Source organism: Convolutriloba macropyga, chromosome 5, assembly GCF_964194025.1.
Source record: "Convolutriloba macropyga chromosome 5, txConMacr16.3, whole genome shotgun sequence".
Lineage (NCBI taxonomy): Eukaryota > Metazoa > Xenacoelomorpha > Acoela > Convolutidae > Convolutriloba > Convolutriloba macropyga.
The window spans coordinates 49,982,284-50,001,678 of record NC_134472.1 but is presented as its reverse complement, the minus strand read 5'-3'; the positions used below and the strand labels follow the sequence as shown (position 1 = coordinate 50,001,678).

Sequence of the window (19,395 nt, the reverse complement as noted above, 5' to 3'; positions counted from 1 at the left end):
TATCCGTTTGAATTGCGGAAAAAATTATTAAACCATTCTTCTGAAGTGGTTTTCGATCAAACAAAAGCCACTTTGATCGATATATCACACCAGCATCATATAAATGAGAAATGTCAGAAAAAATTTTTTTTTGAATTCAGAAAATTCAAAAACATAAGTTAGTTTTCTGACGACATCTTCATTTGAATTCCCAAATAAAACACTAAACAAACCCCTAAAACAAGTCAATGTCAGTCGCCTTTATAGTTTCAACTGTATAGGGAAGTAAATAGAAAGTCATTAGGCTCCACAAAAAATATCAAAACTTTCATTTGACCAAAATAACTACCATTTTAATTCTTTTTTGGAAAAAACATCCAAAACTTGATTTTTGCAGAAGTCCTCGGTCTCAGACGTTACCGTCTGCGAAGTCCTATTATCCCTATTGGTTTCAGACGTTACCATCAGCAGAAGAGGAGTTTTCGAAGAAAATTGGTTCCAGTAGTCACCAGAAAATTTGATGTCTTTTTTTTTCTACTTTCAATTTTTTTTGAAAGGCAGATCTCAGACGTTATCTGTGGGAGAGAACTTTGAAAGTTTAGTCGAGTCAATGCATATTAAAGATAACGAAGAAAGAGTGAAAAACAACAGATAAAGTCACACAGTTTTAATGAAAACGAAAAACCCGAAAAAAGTCAATACACCAAAGAGTTCCAAAGATTTCCACAATATGACTCGTCTCTGCAATTTCCTAGCATTCAGTAGCCCCTCTGTAACTCTTGTTGCCTAAACGTATCGTATTTTTACAAATTTCTTATCTTTAGCCGTCACAACAACAATAAACTCCTAGAAAAAGAACAGGTTTCAAAGTTATAAATTCGCAAAAAACTGTGAGAGGTATTTTTAATCATAGTGCTCGGTTAGGGTTAGGAAACTAAGAAAAGTTTCTTGGGTAGCTTTATAAGCTTGGTAATTTATTCGTATTTGAGAGAAACAGACGAGTTTATTGAAGTTTTCAAGAAAAAGGAGTTTAATGTAACAATTATTTGAGTTCTGGTCTGAAATTGGTTCAACTGCATAATTGTAGCAAGGCGCAGTTTTCCTGTAAACCACAGTAGCCACACACACTAGTTCAAACAGTTAACGCCAGCTATTTTAGCGAAACTTGTGTTAATTCAACAAAAAAACAAGCAATTATTTAGGTCTGTTGAACGAAAAACGGTTAAAATGCGCTAACGTTCGGAAAGCTTTTAGTTTTTTTAGTGCAAAAAGCTAGATTTAGTACACAAAACACATCCTAGGACATCATTTTAGAGAAAAGTTGCGTCGCTGGTCTTTTGAACAAGAAAAAACTAGGATCATTAGCATTCAAACCTTAGACAACCTTTTTTCAAATCAAAAGTTTGCGTCGCTCCGGTTCTCAAAGCCGTTCTTCACCTTCAGTAACGAGCTGCATCACCAACAGCATCAACAGTCAGCTTCAACAAAGCAACGGCCACCAAGATGTCGAAGCAGAACAGCGCTGAATGTCAGTTTGCCATCAATATGTTCAAAGCGACAGAAATGTCAATGAAGAAACTGCTCGATCTCCTTGAGAAAACTGTGGAGCAGAAAAGGAGTTTCCGATCATTGTCTTTGATGATCAACAAGATCAAAGTCCAGGAAGCGGAGCTCAAGAGACTCTCAGAGGAAGTGATGAGACAGCAGCCACATCAAAGCACTGCATCATCAATATTGAATAGTCAAACGACATTAATAACTCGACTCAATGAATTGGAACTGCAAGTCGATCTCTTGGACGATGATGGCCAGCTCAGTCAGTCTTCCAGACGCATTAGACATGATGTCAGCATGATCTCCAGCAGAAAAAACTTGTCTCAGCAATCAACACCTGCGCCCAGTGACGACATGGAACGAATCCAGCATCAGTGCGATATAGAAGAAAAGCAGACCAGCAGTAACATCATCAATCAGCCGCCCCCAATACCACCACGGCCAAGACAACCATCGTTTTTTCTACAAACATCTAATGAACCAGGACTTCAAATTCAACATGTGCTTGAAGCCCACCAAAAAAATCCTAAAAAGGAAGTTCATGAAAGTCTTGTAAAATCGAAAAATAACTTTGAAAACCAAATAAATGCTCCCAATCCTTTTCCCTACTTTGACAAAGATACCAGCCAGGAATTCACATCTCCAACAAAATTAGGGAAACTCGAAATTGCCTCCACTCTGGTAAATGGACAGGTCAACGAAATTGAAATAGCTCAAATCAACTTGAGTGACAACTTTAACACGTCGCAGAACCTTTTGCCTTCAATCCAAAATTTGAACCTTTCAAGCAATCACTCACTTTCAAACCCATTCAATTTTGCTGATCCAACTATTCAATTACATGCAGATGGTCTATTTGCCCAAAACTCTGCATTGGAGGAAACCTTTAATTTAAACTTGCCAAAGCAAAGAAACAATCAGGATTCATTTGCCAACAGAAATCCTCAATATCATAATTTTCCCAATCTGCAACAGAATTTTGGACCTTCTCAAGTTCACATAGGAACAAATGGATACCCCGATAGTCAACTGTTGAACTGTGATCGGCAAAAACTCTCCTGCTTACCCACAGTGGCAAACAGAACCTCACATCTTCCAAGTAAAACTGATAAAATAGTCTTAGAAAACGATTGCCTACAATCCAATCAATGTATTAATCCTATAACTGGGGTACACTCCACAAGTGTCCCACCAATTACCATGCAACTCATGGAACAATCGCATCAAAATACCGTCTTAAATCCTGCAGCTCCTAATTTTCAGCCAAACCAGGTAGCTTCAGAATCAAACGTAATTGCAGCTCCTCTGCAATTTCCACAACCTGTGAACAGTCAACACGGCCTCGTCAGCACAGGCTTCTCAATTAATAAAAATATGGCACAGCCCAGTCAGTTGTGTAACAACCAGTTTGGTCCTGGCTCTCAACTTCAGTCGAACCTTCAAGCCCCAGTAACTTCCACGATCCATGGCCCAATGTGCATTAATCAACAGCTAAATCCTGTTGGACAAAATCAGTTCAGCCAGCCTCTAATCAACCAGAGTTTACTACCCACTGTCAATCAACATATTAGCTCAGTACACTCGAACACTAATGTAACACAGGAAAGAGGAAATAATGATTTCAAACATTCAATCAAATTGCCACCTCTGAAACTTCAGAATTTCAATGGTAACCCTATCCTTTTTCACGAGTGGATCAATAACTTCAACACAATGATTCACAACAACACTTCCATTACAGACACGCATCGTATAACCTACTTGCAGAATTCTGTAAGTGGGAAAGCAAAGGACTTGATTCATGCTTACTCCTGCGATCCATCTTTTTATCAGACAGCACTGAATGAACTAATCCGAAATTTTGGTGATCGTACTATAGTTGTTAACGCGTTCATTAACCAGCTCGAAAACTGGCACATGAACTTCCAAAACAAGCAAAGCTTCATTGCCTTTTCCTCATTTTTGAAAAGACTTGTGCAAGCCTTCCAATACCTTGGCTTTACAGCAGACCTCCAGTCTACAACACTCATTAAGAAAGCCAAAGAGAAAACACCACATCATTTGGTTCTGAAATGGACTGAACATTGTCTTACCGAGCTCAGCTAAGACCCGACTCTCGTCGATTTTCAACAATGGTTAGAGCTCCAAGCTCAAATCTACGACAAAGTGAGTCGAGAAAGCAATCAAAGAACCATCAGTTCTCAAACCTCAAAATTTGTCATTTTGAACAACCTACAAACCAAGCCATACAAAAGCAACCTCCCATTGTCAGTCAACAACGCATCAGTGGAAAACAGTAGAAAACATTGGAACTTTGCGCCTCAGAAAAAACAACCGCCAACTTCACAAAACGTTTCGAATAAAACTTTTAACACAAAACGATCTTGCGAGAAGTGCAAACAAGAACACAGCATTGCCACTTGCCCTGAGTATCAGTTGTGCTCACCAGGTGAACGATACAACCTTGTCAGCCAAAGCATTTTGTGTACAAACTTCTTGAGCAACAAACACCACAAACAATCGTGCCCATCGCAAAAACGATGTCAGGTTTGCAGTGGATTCCACCACACAACTCTTCATGATCCTGCCAAGCAAATCAAACGCCCTACAGCAGCCTTTTCTACTGAAGTTGTTCTGGTAGCAATCCAACAGCTTCTTCTAATAGTAACGATTCAAGTCAAAATCCAAATACATCTTCTCAACAGAAATGTCGAACAAACAAAGCCCCCAACAGCCGTTATGGCCAAACTTTCAACAACCAAAGCCATCAAAACGTGCAACGACGTAATTTAAATGGCAATGCAATTAACCAATCGTTCAGCATTAACCAGTGCTCAGAAACACCGAAAAATTGGTATGAGCAATTACAGCTTATTCCGGTTTCATTCCTCAAGGGGGATAAAGCATTCGATACCTACGCCCTCATAGATCCCGGTAGCCAATTCAGCTTTGTATTGGACGCCATAGCTGAATTTCTTGAGCTTCCCCGTGAAACTCAACAGTAAGTACCACTACAATTTCTCAATACAGAGAACAGCATGTCCCTCTCAAAAATTGTTGAGCCAGTCACAATAACTCCATACAAGTCAACTGAAATATCGTTTGAACTCTCTCGAACGTTCAGCACCCCGTCCCTGAACGTCGCAGCTGCAAAAATTTTTGAACTTAATCAAATTTGTGATGCCTTCAACACTTTGCGCCACATACATTTCCCAAATATTGCCGATGGCAAAATCGGCGCCCTCCTCGATGTTAATGCATTCGCATTCACCTACCCTACACATGTTATACCTGGCAATCAAAATCAACCGTTTGGTGTGAAAACTAAACTTGGTTGGACCCTCGCCGGTGAATATGAGAACCGTATCTCAGCAACCACTCAGCGGCCCGCAAGTCAGCAGAAGAAGAAATCTATATTCCATGTGTCAAGAAACAGAACAGATGAACCCGCACTTGACTAACTTGTTCAACAGTTCTGGAGTATTGAAGCAGATGGCATTCAGAAGGACCGTGAACAAGTTTACACAAACAAGAAGAACAGTTTCTTGATATTTTGAAGAACTCTATCAATCACAATGGTGAGAGATATGAAATCAAACTGCCCTGGAAATCAGAAATAAAGTTGGAAAACAACTTCTATTTTGCACTGAACTAAGTCAAAAGCCTCAACACACGCCTTCAGCGTAAACCTTTGTTGCAAGAAAAATACAATAAGACTCTCTTGACAGACCTTGAGAAAAACTATGTCAAGACGGTGGAAATGCAAGATCCTCAACCAGACAGAATTTGGTACCTGCCACACCATCCTGTAGAAAATATCAACAAGCCAGGAAAAGTCCGCCGAGTTGCAAATGCCGCTTCAAAATTCCGCGGCCAATCGCTTAATTCAAACCTTCTCACAGGACCCGATCTCCTTAATAACCTTTTAGGTGTCCTGATGAGATTTCGAGAACATCCCGTTGCAGTCCTTGCGGACATCGAAGGCATGTTTATGCAAATCGCCATCCATCAGATTGATCAATCGGCTCTTCAATTTCTCTGGTTAGCAGACAATCAGATACAACAATACCAATTTACCAGACTCATCTTTGGAGCAAATTGCTCGCCTTCGTGTGCAATATACGTTCTTAACCATTGTGCCAAAGAGAACATTCAACATTTCCCAGAGGCCCTCAAAGCAGTCAGAAAGCACTTTTACATGGATGACTACATCCAATCACATGCAACCGAAAAAGACGCTTGTAAGGCAGTTCTTCAAACAAAACATTGTCTAAAAACAGGTGGGTTTCGACTCACAAAATTTGTTTCAAATAGCTCTATAGTTCTAAATCAAATCCCTCCAGAAGACAAAGACAACCAGACAGATATTGTTCAAGTTCTTGTTGTTAAATGGAATCTTGAGAAGGACTCTTTTCTTATGAAACCTCTCGCTAATTTCCCAAAAGATGCCTTAGCGTACACTCAACGTAAGATCATTAGTCTTGTCTCCTCGATCTTCGACCCAATTGGGATAATGTCGCCATCAACGATCCGTTTCAAAATAGTTCTTCAAGAACTGTGGAAACTTGGGAAAAATGGGATGAACAAATTGCCCCTCAAGTAGTTAAACCACTTCAAAAGAGTTTGGACTTTTACTTTTCTTCACCAGAAGTGACATTGAACAGAACTCTCAATAGGAGTTGCCATTCACCAGAAAGTGAAAATGAAATCCGTGTATTTGTCGACGCCTCAGCTGTAGCAGTTGCAGCCGTTGCATACTTGAAAACAATTCCTAACTTAGCCACTGATGTTGAAACTTGTTACGTAATAGGCAAATGCAAAGTTGCTCCAATTAAACAAATCAGCATCCCCAAATTAGAGTTGGAGGCCGCAGTCATCGGAGTGCGCATCCTTTCAACCATCATAAAAGAGTCATCGTTTCACATTACTCGTTCCACACTCCGGACAGATAGTCAAGTAGTACTTGACTGGTTATCCACAACCAAGAAACAACCTGTTTTTGTTGCGCCTCAAAGAAATCCTTGCATCAACTGATGCTTACCAATGGAAACACGTTACCACCAAAGAAAATCCAGCTGACCACGGGACCCGTGGTCTCAATCCAGACGAAATACCAGACAAGTGGCTAACAGCGCCAGCATTTCTTTCCTCAAGACAGCTCAGTGCTCCTGTAAACTCTCCAAAGCATGTGTTAGCAACGCATGAAATTTCACGCAATTTGTCGGAGCAAATAATCGACCCGACACGATTCTCAACTTGGAACAAGTTGCCCCTGACATTAGCAACAGTCTTCAATTTGGTCTTTCGGATTAGAAAACAAAGACCTAAAGATCAGCAGTATATAACAGAAGACGTCATTCTTGCAAGAAATCGGCTGATCAAAATGTCGCAGCAAAATTTCTTCTTCTCAACAATCCAAGCCCTGAAACGTGGTTCCAGGATAGATTCAAAGAGCAAAATCCGTTCGCTCAACCCAATGTTGGACAACAATGAAATGCTTCGGTCATGCGGAAGATTGCAATTTGCGCCAGATAACCTCGAAGTCGAGAAATTTCCGATTATACTGCACGCAAAAGACAAGATAGCGAGACTCTATATAGAGCATGCACACAACATTTGCGTTCACCAAGGAACAGAGCCAGTGAAAGCTTTTGTGCAGCAAAGATACCACATCATTGGCCTCAGGAAAACACTTTTGAGTATAAAGTACCGATGTTTTCTCTGCAGACGATTTGCCGCTCAAAACATTCAACCTGTCATGGCTCCCCTTCCTGCCTGCCGTTTTCCGACAGACTCTACTCAGTATCCTTTCGCGAACAGCGGAGTCGACTTTTTTGGACCCTTTTATATAGAAGATGCCAAAGGACAGATTGAAAAACACTACGGCCTCATCTTCACTTGCCTGGTTACTAGGTGCGTCCATCTAGAAGCTTGTCCCGATCTCAACACTGACACTTTTCTAAACGCTTATCGACGTTTTGTAAGCCGCAGATGTCAGCCAACAACAATGCTCAGTGACAATGGCAAGACATTTATTGGTGCATCTGAGGAACTAAAAAGATCTGTGAAACGTCTCGACAACGACAAAATCTACAAAGCAATGGCAGCAACGAACACAACCTGGAAGTTCAATCCTCCCTATGGACCTCATTGTGGCGGTATTTGGGAGCGCTTGATCCAGACCGCGAAACGCAATCTATTGATCATTCTAGGCTCCAGAAGATTGTCGCTTGATGTGTTCAGGACAATTCTGGTCGAGACCGAAGCTATATTGAACTCTAGACCACTAACGATTGTCGCTGACCTTCCGGAAAATGAAATTCCTCTCACGCCAAACCATTTTCTGATTAACAGACCGTTCAATTCTCTCCCACCAGGAAAGTTCGACAGCCAAGAACCCGCCAGTTTCAAGTCTTGGAAGAGTGTTCAGCAAATGGTCAACCATTTCTGGAAACGACTCGTCAAGGAGTATCTTCCGACACTGTTAAAGAGGTCCAAATGGAGCGATAGTGGTCAAACACCACTGAGAGTCAACGACATTGTTTGGATTCTGAAAGATATGCCTCCACGTGGAATTTGGCCCCTTGGACGTGTTCTCGAAGTCTACCCTGGACGAGATGGACAACACCGTGTGGTGAAGGTGAAAACGGCTTACGGCACGTACGTTCGCCCGGTCTCCGCCCTCGCACGCGTTTTGGCTGATTAGCCCAATTTTTTCTTGACCTTTTTTCGAAACGGTTTTCTAGGCAACTTGGGTTACACCCTCTTCGACGATCTGGTCTAACGTCTGTGATGTGTTAGTTGGCCTCCTCTTTCCCCTGGAGCATGTCGTGCAACAATCAAGTCAGAAGTAAAACTTGAAAAAACATTGACTTTTGTCCTTATCGCAACCAAAACGAGTTGGTTGTTCCCGCAACTTAAAACTGATATAAAAAACTTAACAAACTGTCTAGAACAATGTAATTGAATCGTTATCTACATTCTCTTACACCACCCGTTGGAAATTTTGTCTCCGTACTATCAGTTTCATTGATAGGGATAAAGTGTATTATTTCTACTAAATCTCCAGTATTATTTAATAGGATTGCAAGGATTATTAGGATTGGAAAGCCATTTTGTGCTCTTTCAAGTTTGTTTTTAATTAGGATATACCGAAACGCTTCTGTTTCCGACAAATTTGGATTGATTATCGCAAAGTTATTCAAAGACTCCAAGAATGATTTTGTTTGTGCGTCTGTGTGGAGGCCAAGTTTAAAAATGATTGCCTTTAAAGCCTTTAGCAATTTTCAGCTGGTGTGATCATGTGTCATAACCACTGTTTCAGCTTTTGCGAAATCACATTTTTCTAATTTCAAGAACAATTAATTTCATCACCACTGCCATCGGATTTCGAGTTATTTCTAACAAATAGTATTTCGTCACGTCATTGAATGCTTGAGCATCCGGAATGTTTGAACTATAAAAAGTCTAAAACTCTTTGAAATTCTTCGGTCATTTTAGAATCTATAAAAGCTTGTCCGAGCGCCATTTAACTCATCCATCACGTTGGACTGTAATGACGATGGGTGATATGGATATCTCAGTTAAGCCATTTCGAAGCTTTCTTCTGTGCCTTCTTTAGTGAGTTCTCGATTTCCGGTTTGGTTTTTCTTGTAGGGTTAGATGGACTGGTTTCCATTTTTGCTATGTGTCGGTTTCTTTGATTTAACAAAATTTGCTTTTACTTTAAAGCCTTTTTAGAAGGTCTATTCAATTCATAAAACTTATATAACTTTCTGAATTACTTGTTCCGTTCTTCTAGCGCCCGGTTTCTACATCGGAGTTTTTTCTATTGGAATGTTTTTAACCTTTTGTGACCAATCGGATGTTAATTTTAGATGAGTTTAATGCTCAAATTTTGCAGTGTGTCACTATGTTTTGGTGATCGCAAAACATCCATTCTTTGCGTTTTGATGATCGCAAGCAACCAAGTTTTATGATCAATTTTAATCTTCCAAATTTTGCAACAATTTTTTTTCAGCTACAGAGTAAAATGCCACGGTCGTATTTTGTTATGATCCTGCATTCATCCCTCTGTAACCAAAAATTTGAGAATTCCTCATTTAAGCACAACTTAATTAGAGAGCATCTTTTCAGCTTTTGTTATTCCCAATGATTTCCTTTTAAAAAGAATTTCATTTGAAAAGTGTTTTCTGGCTGTTTAAAGTAGATGTTTTGTTTTGAAGGGAATAAAAGGAGATGAACTACAATCTGAATTTGTTGAAACTTGTAAGAGTATTTTTTTAAAACCTAATATCCTAATATCTAAAAGCATGGCCGGTTGTTTTCGATGCAAGACAGGATATACTTTTCGTGTAAAATTCATGTTTAATTGCTCTGTGTCTTCAATTTCTTATTAAATTTTCCATATGATCTATTCGTCTGCAGATTTGATACTTGTTTTTGAGGTAGGGGATAAACTGATGAAGTTCGATGTACTGGTTTTGGCAGTATTATTCTGTCAATTATTCAGATGTCCCAGATATTTGAGAATTCTTATTGTGCAAGATCTTACAAATTTCTTACAAAGGTATCTAAGAAATACTTATAAGATTATGCGTTGCCTGATTAAGACTTTGTAAGACATTTTATCAGATCTTACCCGATACACATTTTTCTCAGGTCTGATAAGATCTTGCACGATAAAACTTCACTTTTGTCGGATCATGCAAGATAAAAATTCTCTTACAGATTTCTTACAAAGGTGGCTTAGAAATACTTAATATGATTATGCGTTGCCTGATTAAGACTTTGTAAGACTATCACGCCTGATAAGATCTTGCACGATAAAATTTCACTTTTGTGAGATCTTACAAGATATAAACTCTGCCTTATAAGATGTTACCCGATAAAAATTTCTGTCTGAAAAAAAGTTGATCGCGTAAGATCTTATACAAATCTTCAAAAATCTTATAAGATCAACCTTCGAAAAACTATGATTAATCTTTTTTGATACGACTTCTGTCTGATCTACAATAAAAACTCTTTAGGAATGGCATGTTCATCATATTGAAGAGGATTATGAGTTGCCTTCAAGCAGTAGCCCAAAAGCTACAGTATGCAACACTTAAGTGTCAGATCAACAAAAAGAAAACTATCTTATATTGTCTTTTGAGACCTATAAGATGTTGTGAAAAGGATTATTTGAGTATCAGAGGCATTTTTTGAACCGGTAGTTATCAAACTAGGCCGAAGATTTACTTAAAGACCAGAACTTTCGTGGACTGCTGAATTGAGCCGTAGTACCTAGTTGAGACTCAGAATAATGCTGCCGCCAAAATAGACTCAACCAACATTTTTATTCATAATTGTTTAGTCGACCTATTTTTCTTTACTGTCACGCGATCTTGACTACGTAATACGGTTATTTTGAAATCATTACATCATGTTTTATCAGATCTTACACGATAGAAATTCTGCCCTAGGTGTAAGATCTGATAAGATACTTACGAGATCTTAAGAGATGGCAATTCAGCAAAATTGAATTATTATCTTATCCGATCTTACACGATTAAAGTTCACGTAGGAAAAAAATTTTATCGTGTAAGACCAAATAAGATCCTACACGATAAAAAATTTTGATCGGGATCTTATCAGATCTTATACGAAAAAAACTTCAGAATCACGGGTGGGTTCTCGGTGTAAAGCTCGTCGAAACAGTAACTTCAGTCGAAAAAAAACTGTATTCTATGTTCATACCGGGCACGAACTTTTACCCATACTCCCACATCTTTCACCGCTCTTAATGTGGAAAAACCGCTCTGAATCAGCTATTCGATGAGGCGTTCTGGTTTTTTATTTATATGACTCGATCTGTTGACTGATCTGTTGTCCGGAACCTTTTGTCTTTTCATCTCCAAAAAGGGGATGAAAGGCTGTCACCCGGAGGACATTAAGATGTCTTGGCTCACTGTCCTCTAACCCGGGTCGTGGTGTCACCGTAATTCAACGCAAAACTAAGTAAAATAAGCGGTGAATACGGAAAATTTTTTAAGATAAGCGGTGAATGCGGTGAAATTACATAAATGAGGCGTTGAATGCGGTGAATAAATTTTAACGCCTGGTAGTGGTGAAATTACATAATTTTGCCGATTTGAAAAAAATGTCCAAATTATGTAAGATACGCGGTGAATGCAATGAAATTACATAATTTCAACGCTTAACTTAGTAGTGAACTTAGATAATTTCATCACTTATGAAAAAGTGTTAAAATGTATGAGAACAGCAGTGAATGCAGTGAAAATAAATAAATTCACCAATTAGCTTAATGTTTAAATTACATAAACTCATCGCTTAGAAAGAAGTGTTAAAATTGTGTGAGATCAGCAGTGAATGCGATGAAACTACAAAAATTCACCGCTTAACTTAGTGGTAAAATAATATAAATTCACAGCTGAGACAACACTTCGAATTGTTTTTTGTTCAATGAAGTTAAGATACATTTATTAAAAAAACGCACGAAAAATTTACCCACGAATAACCATACATCTTTTTGGAACTTTTTTAAGCGGTGAATTTATGTAATTTCACCACTAGAGTAAGCCGTGAACTTACAAAAAATCACCGCAATTCACCGCTAAAATTCGTAATTTCTTCGCTATTCTTTCAAAAATTCAACGCGTATGTTTTAACAAAATGTAAAGTGAATTTGATTTAAATTCAAAACAAATATGCTAGATTTTAGTGAGAAGTGGAGAAGTGGAAGAAGTGGCTGATATGCAGGAGGTGAGATATTCGAATCCGTGCAAGGAGAGTAACTTGTAGTTAGCGGTTAAATGTGGGGAAATTTTGTACGTTCACCGCTTACTATAGCGGTGGACTTACGAAATTGCACCCCATTTCACCGCAAAATTATGCACGAAATTTGTGGTGAAAAAAAAACAACTTTTCACCTCTTATCTTACACCTTTTTGCGTTTTTTCTCAAACCGGGAAGCATGCGACTCACCGACACCGTTTTGGAGACATTTATCCATATGTGAAGGGCAGTATGTAGAGTTTGACCCCCACCCCTATCCCCGTTCTACTTCATCGCTCTCGCCAATTTCATCGTTGCACATCGTCGCACCCGCAACACCGGAACTACCCGGGTCGAGGTGTCGCCGCTTAAAGTCGCAAAAAGATGTACGATTTGCGGTGAATTTGTATAAAAGTGTAAAATTTGCGTTCAATGCAATGAATGCGGTGAAAAAAAACTTTTAAGCGGTGAAAAATTTTTCTTCACCGCTTAAGCGGTGAAAGAAACTTTTTCACCGCTACCAGCAGAATACGGTGAAAAAATTTTTCAGCGCTACCAGCAGAATACGGTGAAAAAAAATTTTTTCACCGTTAAAATCGCAAATCTTACATGCAGGAGGTGCGAGGTTCAAACCCGGAATGTAAATTTCTTTAAGAAATCTGGTGAATGCGGAGAAAAAATTTTTTCACCGCTAAAAACCGCAAAAATTCACCGTATTCAACGCTAAAAGATGCGTAGGCTTTGCGGTGACAAAATTTCTTTTTTTTCACCGCTATTCACTGCTAATCTTACATTATTTTTTGACCAAACCTCGACCCGGGTACGCCCGTTCAGTTAAGGAAAGGTTAGCGTAACTAACGAAGTCAACCACTCGCGAGTCGTTTGAGAGCTATTCGCTCAACGCTTGTCGGTTATGTTTAGAATACGGAAGGAGGCATCATCAGGACAAGATCGAGAGGGAAAAGTTCATCACCCAACAGGAACCGGTCCCAGGGAAGAAGGGCTGTCTCTCCCTGGAGACCAAGATGGTACTATGAACAGAGATGGCAGCCTACCATATTCTACAACCAACCTCAGAATTCACAACCCTCCATTGCTCCAGGAGCCAGCTTGCACGACCAGATGCAGGCTGGTTATTCTCCATACCCATATCGAAATCCATCAAGGAACCAACACAATATGAATGCAGCGTTTCCTATGGCGGGAACGTTCCAAACTACCAGATATTATACTCCCAATTACTACAGAAGTCGTGGAGGAGGCAGAGCACGGTCGCCGGCAAAGCGGAGGCAACAAACTCCGAACAGAATAAAAGGCAAGCCTCAAAAGAAGAAATCTCAATCGAGAAGCCGAAACCGCCGATCAAAAACAAAGAAAGATAAGTCAGCATCAGAATATGGGGATACGGGTAAAAGAGCTGAAACTGCCGATTCTGATCAGCCGGACACCAAAAAAGCTAAGAATAAAAGGAACCGAAAAAGGAAAAACAAATCCGAGACAGCGGACATTAACGTTAATGTTGATCAAAATCAGGTCATCAGTACTAATCCAGCGATGTCAAGTGGAAGTTTTTCATCAGGTCCTGCTACGACAGGTGGAATTCCAACGGGAAATATTGCCCAGACAAGTGGAATTCCTATTATTAGTCCAATGGACATGGGCGGAATTCCTCTAACTGGTCCCACCCAGACGGGTCAAACTCCTCTCACTAATCCGACCACCCAGACTAGAAGAACTTCTATCACTAGTCAAGCGCAGAATAGTGGAATTCCCATGACTGGTTCAGCTCAAAATAGTGGAATTCCGATGACTGGTCCAGCCCAAAATAGTGGAATTCCGATGACTGGTGTAGCCCAAAATAATGGAATTCCGATGACTGGTCCAGCCCAAAATAGTGGAATTCCGATGGCTAATCAAGCTCACAATAGTGGAATTCCCGTTACAAGGCCTGGTCCACCAGGTGGAATCACTGCGAATAATCTGGGTCAATTCAATGGTATGGCTGCTTCCAGTAACTCAGAGATGACTGGACAGACGACTGGACAGCTGCAAAATGTTCATCAACAAGGAACTCAAAATACAGCTGGCGGAATAACTCCATTACAATCGTACTCAGCTGGAAACATAAATCAAAGTTCAACAAATTATGCAGCTCCAACTGATCTGGGAACTCAACGCCGCAAAATTATTACCCGAAAAGTTGTTACCTCTAATGTTAAGATTTCGGACTCTGGACAAAGTGATAATAGTCAGATGAACGGACCAGGCACGGCGACAGGTTCAATGATCGGAGCTCCTATAGCAAATCATCCCGGTCAAGGGAGGCAATTTCTTTTTTCAAATGCAAATCTGGCTACAGGAGATAATGCACCAAATGTTCCAAAACGCCGGGCATCTAAACGAAGGAAAAGCTCAAATGCTAGCACTGCCTCTAACGGATCGGCAACTATGGCGCCACAACAGTTTCAGAGCAATCAATGTCAGCCGAACGGCACGCAGGTTTCAACAGGAAAACGAAGAGTCTCAATTCAGGAACCGTCAGGTTCTAGCGTAAATTCAGGAACTCCAAGCAACCAAGCTCTTCTGTCAGGTCCAACTAGGCCAAGATTAAGTAGTTCCGGAAGCACAGGTCAAAATTTAGCTCCAGAATCTACAAGTCAGCAACAACCGAATGTAAGCCTTGGACCCAGACAGAGAACTAAAAGTTCGAGGAGCTCAAACAATGGAAATTCGGTTTCGGGTCAAGATGTTGGTAACTATGGAGTGCCATCAGAGCAGTATTTGAACGGAAACGCAGGTCGACGGAATTCCCAGGGTAGCACTGGATCCGGAACTGCCAGTGTAAAAAGTCACGTCAGCTCCAAAATGGAGGGTGAGGCTTTCATGGACGGTAGAAATCAATAAACTGAGAATAAATCTGGGAATTTGTTTCCAATTAACAAAGTATATGAAGGCCAGAAACATCGTAAACTGCAATTCAGTACAAAAACGACAAAAATTTTGTTTTCATAAATACAGTCGATATCTTTGAGAATTCAGAGTCATTTTTGTAATGAGACTGCAACCACGAATGCGTAACTAATTTAAGTTCTACCTTTTGCTTGCTTTATATAAGCTAATTAATGGCTCTCAAATGAATTTTGTAGCAATTATATTAGTCCTGTATTATTTAATGCAAATTTTTGCATGACCGGTTTTTCGTCTGACACTTAAAGAACTTTAAAAACTGGATGCAGAGGTGGCCCCAGGAGGGCTTTAATGGGCCGAGCATCTCTCTTATCTCTAAGTATGCGATAGACCAAAAACATTTTGAAAAGTCAATTCAGAGTATTCTCTTAATCTTGAAAGTTTTGACCCCCTCCTTAGTCGACCCTCTTAGTTACCCCCCCCCCCCTCCCTCTTACAGATTCTCACTCCACCGAACACTCCTCCCATCTCCATCCTTCTCCATCTAGCGCTTTGAACTTCCCTCGTCCAGCCCTCCCAACCCTATACCCCCACCACCCCACCACAACCCCATCAAACTTTGCTAGGACGAAGAGCTGAGCAATTATGAAACAATTTTGACCTGAATATCAGAAAAATCAAATGATTGCTAACATTCGTGAAAAAGATTAAATAGCATTGTGTGCCATTTTAAAACCGATAGACTTCATGAAAAGCTAGTGCAAATTATAATATTCCTTCTGGTCCTTTAAACGCAATTTTTTATTGCTATCGAAGAGAAGCAAATATTGTAAACGTAAATGTATTTTGTAAAGCAAAACTTTAGCTTGAACGTTGACTGATCGAGTGACTTTTACGCCTTTGATTTTCTGCGTTTTACGTGATCCAAAGTTCTCTCTCAATCACAATTTTGAAGAGCTGAACTCAATTGGCGGCAACTTAATACAAACAGTCAAATGATAAGTGTGCCAAAACTGGTGCCAATTTTCCACTTTAATTCTTAATAGTGCTATATATTAACCTATAATGAAAAATGAGGTTATTTGAAGCCCTCTGATGAATTATTTAGTCCCACTTAGGCTACCCCCCCCCCCCCCACCGATTGAAGCAGGCTGCAATTGAATAGAGAGCAATTCCTCCAAGAGCAATGCTTCTGACATTCGAGAGCATTTCTTCTAGTCGTCAGAGAGCAATTCTTCCGATTTGAAAGCCTTTCTCTTCTGACACACATTTCATGTTGAAAAATGGTATGAATTGACAATGGCTGAGGTTACAATTCTTTCTAGTCACCATGAATGCGATTGAAATAACTTGTTCAGGAGACAGAAGTTCAGTGTGTCAAGGGAGGTTATTAGTTTGAACTTTTGACCAACCAACACAAACTTACGAACCCCAACCTCCGAAAGGGCTCCCACGCATCCCCTTGAACAGAGTAGGCCTAAACTAATGATTTCCCTCCCGTCCCTTTTTATGCTGTTGTTTATGCTACTGTTTTGCCTCCAAGCCTCTCCTCACTCAGTGAAAGAAAAGCTGCCGAAAATTAAGCAGCAAACTAACAAAACTAATCTTTTAAAAGAAACCATAAAGAAACCATAAACAACAAGCTTTCTGCAATACGTATTCAAACACTGTTTTGGAGAGAAGATCTTGTCCGGTATCTGCTCGAAATTAGCATTTGAACGATTTAAATTTCACCATATATGGTCATCCATGGCACCATGAACGTTTATGGTCATGTATATGGTTGCCAAGAAACCATGAACTTGAACTTTTTTCAAAGTTTCAGCAGAGACTTTTCACCACTAAAATATGTCAGAGGCACTTTTTTCACGCGTTTTCATCCTACGTTTGAAACTTCGCATGGTCAGGTATATGTTTGTAAAGTTTTCTTGGTCACCATTTATGGCTTGGATAAGGTTACCAAGATTTTTTTATTTTGGTCAACCGGGTTGCGAGTCGTTTGAGAGCAATTTCGTGATTCGTAGGACGCTAGTCGGTTGAATTTATTGTTTGTCTTAACAAAGTTTTGTTTTCAAGTATTGTAAGTGTTTTCTATCTCCAGCCTCAAGCTGCCTCAGTTCAGAACAGAGTTAACGTAATGCGAATATTAAAGACGTTTCTATTTCATAACAAAACTATAATTTATGAAACAAAGCTTAAATAATTTTAATGGTTGAATTTAAAATTTATGTTTCACAGAACTGAAAAATACTTCTTGAGAACCGGTTGAGAAAATATTTCATCAGTGTTTCACAGGACTTAGGAAAAATTCTTTGGTATAGAAGTTTTATGTTGACTCTATATTTTGATATTGCTGCAGGGAAGGTCAGTTTTGTTCAATATTGTTTATTTCAGAAATTTTTCGTTCTCTATAACTTTTAAATGCATGAATAGGTTAATTCGAATTCAACACAAATCAATCCAACTTGATAGAAAACCTTAGGAAACAAAAACTGTTTCAATAAACTGTTTGTCAAAATTGGACTCTATTGCCATTTTACATCATGAATCATTACTAATCAAAAAAGACCCCTTAATTTAATCTAAACTGTCCCCTATTTTAAACCAGTGGATTTCACTTGCAGAAACTTGAACTACATTTACACTCATCCTTCAGTGCTAACATCAATGGGATTTTAGAGACATTTCGTGAGCAAGACTGACGAAAATAAATGGCTTACACTGTCAGAAATTTGTCAACAGATTTTACAAAGCATCAAGATGCAATTTTACGTTCTTTATATTTTTTTGGTTCACTTATATACTTTTTGGATGATTAAATGCACAATTATTCCTTCTCCCATAATTGAATTTAATTTCAAATAATCAAGGGCCGTTAACTCTGATTTAATCATATCGTGAAATCTAATTACTCAAATCATTGGATATTTTCCGTTCGTGCCCCCCAAGCTTAATGGGTGCATATTATTTGAGCCTCTCAGAAGCACGTGCAATATCTTTACAAAATGAATTATCGTGTAAAGGCACATGCTCGAATATTGGGGGGAGCATAGCGTACGGGGGGGGGGGCACAAACGGAAAGGATTCAAATAACCAAATCTAATTACATTTGCCATTGGAAAACACTTAAACTTATCCGTCAGTATATTCACCAAAACGCGTTTGTGGACAAGACTGACTTAATCCCTTTAAAATATTTCAATGCAGGCCAATTTAGCTAACATAAGCGCTTTCTACATAAATAATGTATTAAGATTGCGCGTCATCTTAATGCCCCTTTAAATTGGTCAATTGTGCCCAAAATAGGGCTCTGTACTGACCACTAATGATGAAATAACGTAGGTTGAGCATAAAAGTTCGCGGATTACTATTAGCATTGCGGTTTTTAATTCAATTTTTTCAATTTTTTTAGAATTTCATTTTTTTTTAAATTAAAGCTTATTTTTATGCGTGATTATGGTTCTTCAGAACTGCAACAGATGTAGGAATATTATCGCTGACTAAGTCAGCCATAATTTAAAATTAAAAGTGCATGAAGAATTCGTCGATCAAAATCATGCTATTGAAGAATTTTTCTCTGTCGATTTGACAGTACTTTAGTCCATTTCATGCTCCAAATTTTCTTGTGTAGTTCAGCATCAGGAATCTGGGTTGGGATGAGCATCAGAGTAGAAAATTTGGGAAGCGCAAAACGACAGGTGTATAGCTGAGTTCTGAGTCTAGCCCTAGTATCCTTATTGCCAATTTGAACGCTCATTTCATGCCACCTACTAACCGATCAACTTGTTTCAGATTTAAGTCTCAACTAAGGAAGATCAGGACAATTTAGCCGGGAGGTTGGTCCAGTATTGTTTCATATCAGCGAAAAATATCCAGGAGAACAGGGGAGGAGAGCTTGATTTGATTGTATAGAAATTTTCTTCATTTGACTGCAAGCTCTGCACCCCCCCCCCGTTGCCTTATATGTGATTGAAAAGCTAGTTATTATGTACTATAACCAGTGCGCTTCGGGTTTTCCAAAGAAATGCAAACATTAAATTATACAGGAATACCAAAAAAAAGAAAAAAAAGTCCCCCCCCCCAAGCTTATTGGGTGCATATTATTTGCATCCGCCAGTTGCACGTGCCATATTTCCACATAATGATTTATCATGTATTGGCACGTGATCTGTAATTGGG

The 19,395-nt window shown here is 39.3% G+C and overlaps 1 protein-coding gene across 2 annotated transcripts in view; it reads left to right on the top strand.

Moving 5' to 3' along the window:
- The window catches only part of LOC142339439 (uncharacterized), a 79,396-nt gene extending 63,893 nt beyond the window's left edge, over positions 1-15,503 (top strand). For both annotated transcript variants that reach the window (XM_075389472.1, XM_075389471.1), the window contains one exon: positions 13,231-15,503. In XM_075389472.1, coding sequence (XP_075245587.1) covers positions 13,231-15,213 — 1,983 coding nt within the window. In that variant the 3' untranslated portion in view covers positions 15,214-15,503. The remainder of the gene's footprint in view (positions 1-13,230) is intronic.
- Positions 15,504-19,395: the final 3,892 nt, after the last annotated feature.